At 29.3% G+C, this 13,784-nt stretch overlaps 1 protein-coding gene across 1 annotated transcript; it reads left to right on the forward strand.

Annotated features, from left to right (window-relative positions):
* The first annotated feature begins 366 nt into the window (after positions 1–366).
* Positions 367–1,290, forward strand: LOC110427427 (MAPK kinase substrate protein At1g80180-like). The gene has a single exon (XM_021442951.1). The coding sequence runs from the start codon at positions 552–554 to the stop codon at positions 954–956; it is 405 nt and encodes a 134-aa protein (XP_021298626.1). The 5' UTR covers positions 367–551; the 3' UTR covers positions 957–1,290.
* The last annotated feature ends 12,494 nt before the right edge of the window (positions 1,291–13,784 follow it).

Genomic DNA, 13,784 nt, shown 5'->3' on the forward strand with positions numbered 1-13,784 from the left:
CAATTGAATACTTCCTACAAAATAATTCTCATATGTCTTGATTAACACAATTAATGAAATTCATACAATTACCAATTTAACACTTTAATCCTTTGTTTAGAAGATTTGATGATCAGGGCCAGGTCATTAATGTTACAAAAATTAATGATCTTAATCACAATTTAGATCCACTTATTAAATCTTAATTATGCTCGGTAGTAAAAGAGTCAACAAAATATTAAACAATAGTATCATAGTATTGCATGATTAACTTTGTAGGATCAACTTTTTTACAATTAGATTAATATTTAAATTTGTAATTAACAGTTGACAGGCAATATATATATATATATATATGTAAAGCTTGGAAATATTGACTGAGTTGCCTTATTATGACTTTTTCTTAACCAAATCTTCAAGATTTCTCTATCCCTTCTCTCGCTCGCTCTCTCTCTCTCCATATATATATTTATATAGATATATAAGGGGCCATTTACAACAAGTTGAAATTTATTAAGTACTCCATTAACGAGAGAAAAAGAAAAGATCCAGCGAGAGAGCTGCCATCTACCATGGCTGGTTTGCAAAGATCCGCAGTGTCTTTTAGGAGGCAGGGGTCTTCTGGGCTTGTTTGGGATGACAGGTTTTTGTCAGGGGAGTTAAACCAAGTGAAACAGGAACAACAGGAAGGAGAAACAAAGCAGCAGCTACAGCAGGAAGAACAAGGGCAGCTGCGAGACAATAACCAAGAAAAAGTTGATGTTATTAAGGATGTTAAGCCGACAAGAAACATTGGTCCAATCAACACCATTGAAAGAAGCCGATCCAATGGTGAAAGACGAGGTTACCGTACTGGTAAGGTGTCCCCTGCTATAGAGCCGCCTTCTCCGAAGGTTTCTGCTTGTGGGTTTTGCAGTGCTTTTGGGAAACAAGCCAAGAATCATAGGAAAAAGCCTGGTAAGCGTAGATCAAGATAGGTTTTTTCTTATTCATTTCTTGTATTTTCCGGTAACCGGAGGAGGGAATTCCGGTGAACTTGATGGGTAGTATTGGTATATTTTTAGGGGGTTTAAGTTTAAGTCGAAGTCCATCTCACTGAAATCTGAGATGTGGGAGTTTTAGTATTGGTAAACAGATTATGGATCTCTTCTTTTGGTGGTTAAAGTTTTGATTTTGTTAATGTTTCTTGCCTTTGTTTCATTCAGAATTTTGTGGTTTGGGTGGATGTAATTAAATTAATCTGTAAATGTTTTTACTTTGGTTCTGCTGAGACAATTTTCACATGTACAAAAGGCAAAAAATCTTGCTTTAGACTCTTTTCTCTTTCTTTCCTCATACTAAGGCATCTCTGGCATCTTGGTCCGATTTGATCTGCTTTTCTTTCTTGTTTTCCTTCTGATTCCTTTGAAGATTCTTTTCCAATGGGAATTTTTATTGTACTAGGAAACAGTTTTCAATTTCTGGGGTGTTGGGATCTCTGTCTAAGTCTGTGTGAAAAAGGGTTGGGTTTGCAAGAGAATCTCTCCCCTGTTTTGTTCTCTGTTCCTTTGGCAGAAAATTGCAGGAATTCTAGGGATCATTAAACAGTGGGGGTGGACCCTTTCACCAGGTTGCTCCCAGTTTGTTTGTTGATGCTTTTGCTTACATTGAGTCAAGGTAGTCAAGGTACAAAGGCCTACTTCTTTCAACAGAACCAAATTATAAGCATCTCAGAGATGTCCTTGAAGGCCCTGTGTTTAGGACTTAGGGTAGGGGACTATGCTTAGGTTTCTTTTGCTTTCTCCCTTAGAGGAACAAAATAGGAATTCATATTGCCTTTTTCTTACAAAGGAGTTGGTAGAACCCAACATAACTACCTAGCTAGTTCTGGCATAAGAACTCCAACCTCTAATCTTATCATTAATTAAAGAAAAGTAATTCACATGGAGTTCAATAAACTCATAATCTCTAGTGTTCTTTGGTGGAAATTATTAGTTTATGTTATTTAAGACAATGTAGTGAAGCATTTAGGACAAATGGATAATAAAGAGGCACTATGATTTTTTTTTTAATCTAGAATTATCTAGAATTAGGAAATATAAGTTTATTTGATTTGGACAAGACAATTTATGTGCTCAACCCTTGGATGAGCGATGGGTTAATGCAACTTGGACGCAAACGGATATGCCACTTTATATACTAACTGTAAAGTTGAAACCAAATTCATCCCCTTTTTAACTTAAGTTTTGCATCCCTTTTAATTCTTTTTATGTTTATATTAATTAACTAGAAAAACATTTAAAATTTACTTTGCATGATCACATTTTCCCAACTTTCCTAGGGCCTGAAATTTTACAACAAATATATTAAGAATAAATTACAAGCTCGAACTATGGAGGTTAATCTCTAGTTAATGAGGGGATATCCGCTGTTTTTTTTCTCTTGTTGACATGATGTCTCTAATAATTGAATTGATAAAAACAAAAGAAGCAAGGAGATAAGGGTTGGTGATATGTGCCTAAGACTCCATTGTCTCCCTCTCTCTCACGTGTGCTAGAATTAGGCTACCTTCTTCTCCAAATTGAAGGAAAATGACAATGAGGCCGAATCCACTCTATCCGGAATATAAACAAGAGAAAAATATTCTCAGCCATACATCCCCCCCAAGAAATGCTAAGTGCTAAATGTCATTGGAGTTTTGTCAGTGTATTAAAAACATTTTAATTACAACCTTGCTGTCTCAATCTATTAGTAATAAAGCTAACTTTATGTCATGTCAAGTGTTTTTTTTTAAAAATAAATAAAATAATTTTAAAAATCTCATATTAAATAAATAAAAGAATTCTTAAATAATTTATAAACGGTAACGTTGTAATGATCTTATAATATTTATGCTGTTAAAATATGAAAAAGATTGAAATTAAGGGTTGAATTTGAATATATAAAAAATGGGTTAGCAACCAAGCATGCTAAATAGCGAATTTAGATGCAAGAAAACCTAAGCATGTAGGTACCAATGATTTACGGACTAGGTTCGCATGCTTCTCTTTCATTTTCCTGATTTCTATTTCCTTTCATTCTTCGGGTGGCTCGGGGGATGGGCTCATAAAGATGTGTTTGAGCTCACCTTTCCTGTTTGGTCAACTACTGGGGCATGGAAGTCGACGGTCTATTGTGGGTTGGGGGTCCCTTTCAATCTCAATCTTCATCGACTCAGTCGCTAGCCTTGGCCCATCTATCCCCAACATGTATATTAATAATTGGTATGAAGGCCTTGATGTAATCATACGGTGATGAGGAGTTGTGCTGCATGTTGAATGATAGATAACCGACCAAACTTGTGGGCCCCCAATTGCACATGTGAACTGAAAATACCTCTACCAATTTGGTCATCGAGGTGGAACGTGCTGGGAAGCTTCAAATCTTCAAATGCATGTTTCTTTGTGTCTTTTGTTCCCTAGCACCAAAACTTGTTACTTTTGTTATAATCTTTATATTTCATATATCTTTTAAGTTCATGAATGGACTCATCCATGAAATCTAAGATGGGATAGCCAAATTCACATTGTAAAGTTGATAACTTTACAATGTTTGGTATGAAAGAGATGAATTTATATTTTTTGTGATATATCTAATTAAATTATATCGTAACATATATTTTAAAATAAGTTAACACAATATAAGGTTATAATACAATCATATTTTTATTATTTTTTATTAAAAAAAATAAAAAATCTCTTTTAAATATAACCTACTTTTCTTAATTTGACATTTTCAGGAATTATCAAACACATAGAAGAAGTCTGGTACAGTAGATCAATATAATAATTTTTTTGATGAATTTACATATATTAGTAATAAATTTAATCAAGTATACCATTTACAATTCATATAAGAATATAGACAAATCAATCAATAAAATTGCAAAATTAAATTTTATCACTTTAAAAAAATTAGAAATAATTTTAAATTTTTGAAAAAAAATCTCTAAATTTTGAAAAACATAAAAATAAATTTTTTATTTTAAGAAATTCTAGAAATTTTTGAAAAACACAAAAAATATTTTTCATTGCTAAAAAAATTCTAGAATGATAGAAAATATAAATAATTTTTATGTTTAAGAAATTATAAAAGATTAGAAAATCCATAAAATAAAAAATATAATTAAAATTTTTGAAAAGAATAAAAGATATTCTTTTTTATGCTTATAATTTTTTTAATTTATAAAAATGATTTCCTCTCTGTAATTTTTAATAAATTTTTAAAAATAAAAATATTTCTTTTATACTTTTAGATTTTTTTCAAGTAATCTCTTTTGGTTTTTTAAATTTTTTATTTTTTCAAAACATAATTATTTCCATTTTTAATTTTTAAGAATTTTTCAAAACAATAAAAATAACAATATATTTTAAAATTTTCAAAATTATTAACAAATAAAAAATTATTTTTAATTAATATTAAAATGGATTTACCCTATCTAATACTTGGTTATTTGTTGAGAAAATGTTGGCTCTGTTTTATTGTTGGTGTCAATCAACTTTGACATTTTATTTTCAATTAAGCTCTCGAGGAGTTCACTTTTATATTTTGTGACTTTCTTATTATGGTGTTTTATGGTGGGCAAGTTCTGTACTTTAAATTGTTTCCCAATTGTCCAGCAAATTGCTCGATCATTTGATGTATATTATTTACTTTCAATTAATAATTGAAGTTCAACCAATATCTGTGTATTATAGAACAATTTATTTTTATGAAGTTTGATAGTCAAATTTTTATAAGTTCCTTTTTGTTTATATATAAACTAAATTTGCATTATAATAAATAAAAATAAAACATATGAGATTATTGTTATAAATGTTTGGTCGGATGTCCACACTCCGCAGTCCTATTTTCTTAGTGCTCATTTGACTTGATTTATATTTAGCTTTTTTATTACTTAAAAGTAAAAGCTGGATGAAACAGGATTTCATAAAAAGTTCTTAAAAAAATAACTTTTTTTTTAAAGAATAAAATTCAAAATAAAGAGCTTGAAAAAAAACTTCAATTAGAAGCTTTTTCTTTTCTTATTTTTTAAAAAAACACGCTAACTTATTAAGAGAGTTATTTTTTCCCAAAAAGATTGTCTCTCTCAAAAAATACCCCTCCTCTCTCCTTATCGATCTCCCCCTCCTCTCTCTCTTTCAGAAAATCATCATTCTAAGATTTTTTTTTGTTCTTAAAAAAATTAAGATAAAAGAAGCTTCAAAATTCAATACTGCATTAAAGTTTTATTTCTTCTTTTTCTTTCTATTTTATTTTTCATTTTATTTTTTGTATTTTCTTTTTAGATTTTGGATCCTTTCTTTAATAGTTGATATTTCTCAATTTATTATTGAATTTGACAATTATGTGATGTTTATTTATTCTTAACTTTTTTATGGTGTATCTAATATTTGATGATTATGTTTGAAATAATTAATTAAACAGGTCAATAGTTGTTGAGATAAATTAGATGAAAATTAAAATAATATTTGTTGATTATGGTTGTTGAGATAATATTGTTCATGGAAGCGAACTTTGTTGGTAAGGATATCAATAGCTAAACATGATTTTCCTGAATTATTACCATCACCCTAGACTTCTTTTCTTCTTTTATAGGTTCTTTTTCATTGTAAGGGTTAAAGGTTTTAGTAGTCAACTCACTACTTTTTTTCATCTCTCATTTTTTTATTTGATTCAAATTTCTCTTGATTTTATTTATTTATTATTATTCAATAAAAATTTTATTTATGGGTTATGTGTTGCTTATAAATTATTTGTTGAACTCTTTTTTAATAATTTATTATCAATTATAAACTTTATGTTATGTAAAAATCCTTTTTATATTTTCAAAAATTTATTTTAAATAGATAACAAATAAGTTAATTTTATTTATTTTGAACAAAGAAATTCACGATTAATAAAAAGTTATTTATTAAATACCTTGATGGTAATTTTAACTAAAGTTAGAGTTTATATAAGTTGTTTTACCAAACAACTTATCTATAAAAAAAGTTTATAAAAGGTAAATTTACCAAAAAACTTTAATTTAATTTTAAAAGCTATTATTTTTTATAAAAGTTTTATAATAACTTTTAAGTTAAAAAAAAGGTAGGCCAAACATGCTCTTAACCAATTTATTCATCAACGCAGCCAGACGGGCACACCTATACACCTATATAGATGTTGTTATTGGTCTGCTACATTAAAGCACTTCAGGACTAGGTCCAGGCCAACTATATTATCTTGGATGGGTTGGTCCATTCATTTCTATGAATAAGTTTTCTTAGTTTTCTACAATCATCCTTTGTAGTTCTATATCTAGTAACTTTCAAAGTTCACATGTGCATGTTTCACACTAATACCACATCCTTACAACATCAAGCTCTACTTCACCTAATAGTCCTACAATATCAAACTTTAATTAGCATGATTTAAACTTGATTGCTTCAATTGCACTTTAATTAAACTTGATATTTGATTCTTTGATTGCACTTATGAAATTGATCATGATAAACTTGTTGAACTTTAAGAAAATAAATTTAGATTCATCTATTATATTGGTCAAGATACATGCTTACATGATTTTCTATTTTGTTTGACTTTAAAGTTTGAAGTCTAAAACTTGACTTGAGCTATGCATTTGATTATGAATTTAATTGTCAAGCTTGACTATGACATATACTGTGAGTTGACATAGTTGAAATTTATTTTGAATATATATTTAACTGTTAACTATGTCTTCATTAAGCCTTCATGTTTACATGATCTAAAGATTTTGTGTGTATCCAACTTTAGCATATAGGTTATTATAAACAACTTGACATGTCAAATGGAATATGACCAATAGCTTTTGTTGGTAATGAATGCCTAATCTCTTTTGTGAATCTTGACAGTTGCTATTCATTAATGCTTGGATGAACATATTCATAAGTTGAGTGCTTTATCTTTAATTTTTTGTTTAGTATCACTCATGAATTATGAAGAATATTGAGAAATATCATGTACCATATTAAAGTTCAATGCTTGCATTGTTTGGGTATATGTCTATATATCTGTGAAAATTGAAATCATGATTAATGAAAATAACCATTTTATTTTTTGTAATCATGCTAGTGCTTACTTGATCAAAATATTCTCTTGCATAATTTCAATAAGTGCAAAATACTTTGATCATGCTTCATCAACAATGATATGCCTTTTGTGAAAGCTTTTCTTGAATTGAAAATTTCATATATAATTTGGAAAATACATCTTGCAATGTTTGCTTCAAAATGACTTGGATAAATCATTGGTTAAGAATGATTTGGAAGAATACTCGCTAAAAATGCTTAATGATAATATTTTTTTCAATCTTCTCCTTGAGTTGCTATTTTTATATGAATTAGGAAATTTCTTGAAAATGCTTGATTGATATTGCTTGGTTGGTTGATATTGAGAATAAATAATGAATATTTGATTGTGATTAATTATTGATAATGCTTGATGATAATTGAAAATGATGCTTGAAGACTAATGATACTTTAAACATGCGTAGGAACTACTTTGCAAATATTTCTTGAAAATATGAGTATTTAATGTATATGTTGAATATTTATTCAAATGCTCATACTCTTTTAGTTCCATGAATACTTGAGGATTAGGGAAATAAATTAAATATCCATTTGGATGCTCATTTATTCTAGGCTCATAATTTCTCTCTTAATATTTGAGCTATTAAGAATCTCTAACAATTTGTGTTGAGCTTATGATTTCTTGCAAGGGAGTCAATCATTGTCACTGATATCATAAGTAATTAAGATTTTCAATAACAAGGTTTGGTGAGAATTCAACGTTTGGTGTTCTTCACTACCGGTAACATCTTTCTAACACCAAAATTGATATTGCACCTTATATTGCTTCTTACTTAAACTTGAATGTTAAAATGTATAATTGGTATCAAGCCTTAAGTTTTTTTAATTAGTATCTAGCTTTAAAATTAGTACCAAGCTTTAGAATTGTCTTTTCTCACTTGAGCTTTAAATTGATCATATCTTTTTTAAATGTGTTTAAGCCTTGAAGTTGATATGCTTAGAATGCTTAATGATAGGGAAAGTTTTTACTAATGCTTTACCAATTGATGTAATGAGTTTTAAAATTATTCCATCTCTCATAAGAGATATTGTGCTTTTACAAAAAGGGAGATTTTATTTATATCTGTCAATTGGTATATTGAACTTTAACACTTGATATTGGAGTTGAAATATGGCTTATTTGCTTATTAAACATCTTTATGCTTATCTTTCTTAAACTTCATAAATGTTATATCCACATTTCGCTTATATATATATATGTGGCATTCTTGTTGATGATTCTCTTGATGAATTAATACTTGAATGTGTTTAATGGTTATATTTTTTAATGACTTGGTTGAGGATATTAAGTACATATATATGATGACTTGGTGGCATTATGGTTACATATTCATGGTCTTAATGCTTATATTGTTGATGTTTTTTCCTAATCGTTATTTCTTAAGTTTAAATGTTTAATGCTTAAACTTTTAACCTTTTTGATATAACAAAAAAAGAGAGAAGGTTTATGAGCAAATTTAATTTTATGCATATGTTGAGGGGGAGATTTCAAAATAATTTCAAATGCAAATTATGCTCATAGTTTTGTCATATCAAAAAGAGAGATATTGTTAGGTTTAAAATTATTATAGTTTTGATTATGACAAAATTAGCAAATTTGCTCGAACATTATTTGAGTGATCCTTGACAGGTTCTTAAAATGATTTAACTCTCATATATTTGTTTTTGCATAGTTACAAGCTTGAGTTTTGAAGTTATTGAACTCTGACTATAAGCTTGTATGACTTAGTTGTATGAATGTTTATGATTCCCATTCATTAAAGTTTAATTTAAAGACTAAAGGAAAATCTAGATGCACTTTTTAAGAGAGAATTTAGAATATCTTTTTTAATAATGACAAAAAAAAAGAGAGAAAAGAAGGACTAAGTTAAATAGAGTTTGATAGGTCTTTATATTTAATTTATGTGTGTGATGTTTAGTTATGGTTTTGTTGACTATTATGTGCTAGTTTTTATAGATATTCAATATATCTTGTTTAACCATTGTGGATATTATATATCTTGTTTAACTACTGTGGATATTATAAATATTTTATTGTAAATCTTTAAAGAAAACTAGATGCATTAACTAAAGAGAGTAACTCATTACGCATAAAGATTTGAAGCATTCATATTGAACATAGACATTGCACTCTTAATGTAGGAGTGTTTTGTCATATCAAAAATAAGAGAGAAAGAATGTTGACTTTATGCGTTTTTTATAATAACAAGGCATTCTCATTCATTGGTGTTTAATTATATTATTTAAGTGTGCAAGAGAAAGTTTAAATTCATTAATATATTTGGTATTTGAAAGCAAGTAAAGATGCTTGTTCAGTTGCAAGATGGGTTAATCGGTTAAACAAGCAAATAAGAAAGAGCTTTAATGAAGATGGATTAGTCATAACCGATTAACATAAATCCTTAATCAATTAAAGCAATTATAGGGGCTACACTAAGAACTGATAGAAAGGTCTTAATTGGTTAACACAAGGTTTAATCAGTTAAGTGAGTTCTGAATACAAAACAAAATCCTTTTAATCGATTAAAGGGAAGGGGTTAATTGGTTAAAGGTTAAAGTTAAAGTGTCAAGAAGTGCCAAAATTCAAATTCAAAATATTGATGATCGTCCAAGGCACCAAACCAAAAGATTTAAAGTTGAAGACTTCTAATTAGTTGGAGCCCATTTTTATTAGTTAAGGATGAATGAAGAGAAGTTTCAATAAGTTAAAGGAAGCATTAATCGGTTGAAAAGAAGGTAGCCAATAACGTGCTTGAAGGTGCTTGAAAATAGAAAGTTATTAATAAGTTAAAGCTACCGTTAATTGGTTAACATAGAGAAACAGAGTACAAGTCAAAGAAGGTTTAATCAGTTAAAACAGGCTTAATTAGTTAAAGGTTGCCTTTAACTGGTTAATGAAGCACTGCATGTACATTTAAATTTAAGTACAAAAAGAAAAATGACGGTCAGAAGTAGCTAGTTTTTGTCTCTAATGGCGAGAAGTGATTTTTCAAGTATTTAAAACCTTTCTAACAGTAAAAAATCATATAGAGAAGCTAACCAAAGTAATTTGAGTTTAAAAGACCAAAAACCTTTTCTACACACTTGTATTTCACTCCCTACCTTTGAAAAAGTGTTTGAGTTTAACTTTGTACATCTTAGATTAACTAAGTGATCAATTGTATTTCATTTTTCTCTATTTCTTATTGACTTAGAGTGTGAGAGACATTCTAAGGGGTAAACCAAGATTGGGTTAGCTTGGTTGTTGTTGTAGGTTCTAATTTAGCCTTAGAAAAGTTAGTTTTGGGTTTTGGTTAATCCCTAAAAAAACAATTGTTAAAGGTTGTAGCTAAGCTTGTGAAAAGCCATTGTAAATGCTTGGTGGAAGCTTGATAATTTCATTGATTTAGTAAATTTTTTTAAAAATCCTTGATTGGGAAATCGAGGTAGTGGATGTAGGTTGATGTAGTTCAAAGGGATCGAATCACTATAAATCATTGTGCTTTGTCTACTTTCTTCTATTTTCCTTTTATTCTTAACTCTTAAATCACTCTTTCAAGAAGTTTTAAACTTCCATTATCAAATTCCCTCAATTAGCTCTTAACTTGGAAAGGATTTTCATGTTATTTCGAAAGTGCTATTCACCCCCCTCCAACACTTTTTTTTGGGACCAGCAGTATTAATGTTCCCTTAAACCATGTCAATCGCATTTTGAAGCATGCAAGGATTCTCAAGTTATGACACATACTCCACTTGATCAAAGCATGTGTTTCCAGCACTTTCCTCCACCACATCACTATTGGCTCCATAAGTTTTTGATGATAATAAAACATTCTCACTCATTAATGGTTAACTATACTACTTAAATGTACACAATAAAAATGTATGTCGATAATAAGTTAATCATTAAAAAGCAAATATCAAAACTCATAAGAATAAAGGAGTTTCAAATGAGCCATAAATAGAAGCCTCTTAGTCAGATAACCAAGGGAGTAAGTCAGCTAAAATTCAAAAGTGAAATTGGATGGTTCAAAGACAATAAGCTCTCAATTGGTTAAAATCTTACTAAACAGATTAACGGAGTAAAGCAAATTATGAGACAGAGAAGACTTAATTGACAAAGAAGTATTGTTAGCCAGCTAAGAGCTCACTGTCAAAGAATTTGATTATGACAGAGAAGACTTAATCGACTAAGAAGTATGGTTAATCAACCAAGAAGTATGGTTAATCAACTAAGAGCACATTGTTTGAAAATTTGAATTTGAATGCTTGAAGATAGACTAATGGCTAGAATTGACTTTAATTGTTTCCAATAGTCTGAAGTTGTCAACATTCATTGAAGTTGGTTTTTCAAGTATAAAAGACATCCCTAATGAATAAAAAGAAGATTAGATGCTTTCAAGATCAAAAAGAGCTTAAAAATAGCAAAAATTCTCTCAACTTTTCTTGCTTTCACTCCAATCTTTGTAATAGAGTTTAGCACTTCATTTTGTACCATTTAGATCAAGTTAGTGATCATAGGTACCTTTTATATCTATTTTCCTTGATTACTTAGAGTGTGCAAGTCACTCCAAGGGGATTAATTAAGCTTGGGTTAGCTTGATTGGTATTATGGGCTCTAACTCAGTTTAAGAAAAGTTAGTTTTGGGTTTTGGTTGATCTTGTGAAAAACTATTGTTAAAGGTTGTGGTTTAGCCTTTGAAAAACTATTTTGGGTTTTGGTCGATCTTGAGAAAAACTATTGTTAAAGGTTGTGGCTGAGCTTGTGAAAAGCCATTGTAAAAGCTTGGTGGAAAGTTGAGAATTCCACTGATTCTAGTAATTTGATTTGAAAATTCTTGATTGGAAGATCAAGGTAATGGATGTAAGTTAAAGAGATCAAACAACTATAAATCTTTGTGCATTGTCTACCCTCTTTTATTTTTCATTTCACTCTTATTTATATCAATCTTTTATGAGGTGCTTAACTTCTTATCATTGATCTCTAACAAGCCTTTAATTTGAAGCTAAGCTTAGTGACATTTAGAAAATGATATTCACTTCTCCTCTGGCACATATTTTTGAGACCAACTAATGGTATTAGAGGTTAACTCTCATTCTTAAGGCCTAACACTTTTAAGGAAGATCCAAATGACTCTTCAAAAATCTATTGTTGCTGAGAGACAGTCCACAAACAAACCACCTTTCTTTGATGGATCAAACTACCGCTATTTGAGTACTAGAATGTCTATTTACATAAAGGCAATAGATTATGAATTGTGGAATGTCATCACTGATGGACCTTATATCCTTTCAACCATAAATGTTGTAACCAATGAAATGATATCCTAGCCGAGGGTTGAATGGATTGAAGTTTAAACCAAAAAGGTTCAAACAAACTTTAAGGCTATTAAAACTCTACACTATACCTTAACTCCCATAAAGTTTAACAAAGTGTCAAGTTGTACCACTACTAAATAAGTTTGAGACAAATTTAGAATTATCCATGAAGGGACATCACAAGTAAGGAGTCCAAAATTGCTCTTCTAACCCACAACTAAGAAATGTTCAAGATGGAATCTGGTGAAGATATTACTAGTATACTTGATAGGTTTATTAACATTACCAACAAACTTAGTCAATTAGGTAAGCCAATCCCTGAATATGAACTTGTCAAAAGACTTTTTACAAGCCTACCTAAAAATTGAAAGCTAAAAATAACTACTATTCGAGAAACTAATGACTTAAATGTCATTACTCTTGATGAAATCTGTGGCTTCTCTTCTCATTCATGAGTTAGAGCTTAAAGAAAAAGAAGAAGAAGAAGAAGAAGACAAGAGAGAAGCCAAAGAAAGGAAAAAAAACATTGCTTTAAAAGTAAGCACTCTTAAAGAAGAATTTGATAATTTATCATATGATGATGATGAAGAGTTAGCCATGGTAGCAAAAAGATTAAGAAAACTTATGGGATAAAGAGATAGAAGACTAGCTAAGAAAAGCTATAGAAGAAATCAAAGTTCTTCATGAAAAATTAGAAATAAAAATGATCTAACAAGAAGGAGATTTTATATGTTTTGATGTAAGAAATCTGGACACTTTAAATCGAAATGCCCCTTGCTAAAGGAGGAAACTCTTAAGAAAAATAAAAAATCAAAGAAAGTTATGGTGACTGCAACCTGGTCTAACAGTGATGCATCAAGTTCAGAAGTTGATGAAGAGAAAGTGAAAGAAAGAGCAAACCTATGTCTGATGGCCAAAAATGATGAATCCGAGGTATTTTTTACCTTTTATGATATTTCAATTGATGAATTTCAAGAAGAAAAAGAATGCATCTATGTTGAGTTTGAAAAATTTGCATCAAAATATAAGGCTTTAAAAAGAAAGACTATATCTCTTGAGAATGATTTAGAAAAGATAAGACATGATTTTGACTTTGTTTTTTAACAACGAAATTTTCTTCAAACTGAATTAGAACATTCTAAAATAGATTTTGAAGTTCAAAAATTAGAACTTGAAAACAGAAATGAAGCATTGCAAAAGGCAATTGATGAAAACATTACTCTTAAAGGTTTGACAAAAGAAACATCAAGAAGAAATACAAACTTTAAGAGAAATACTAATGGTTTTTCATCTAGATGTTATGTTTGTGGCAAAATAGGTCATCTTTCTTATTAATGTCATAGAAGAAGAATCACTCAAAGAACAAAAATGATTTGG

The sequence above is a fragment of the Theobroma umbraticum genome, unplaced genomic scaffold (assembly GCF_002168275.2).
Source record: "Theobroma umbraticum cultivar Fairchild unplaced genomic scaffold, ASM216827v3 scaffold_34.0, whole genome shotgun sequence".
NCBI classification, from domain to species: domain Eukaryota; kingdom Viridiplantae; phylum Streptophyta; class Magnoliopsida; order Malvales; family Malvaceae; genus Theobroma; species Theobroma umbraticum.

Coding starts and splice junctions, on each gene's coding strand:
- LOC110427427 (XM_021442951.1), top strand. CDS start 552: ATGGCTGGTTTGCAAAGATCCGCAGTGTCTTTTAGGAGGCAGGGGTCT.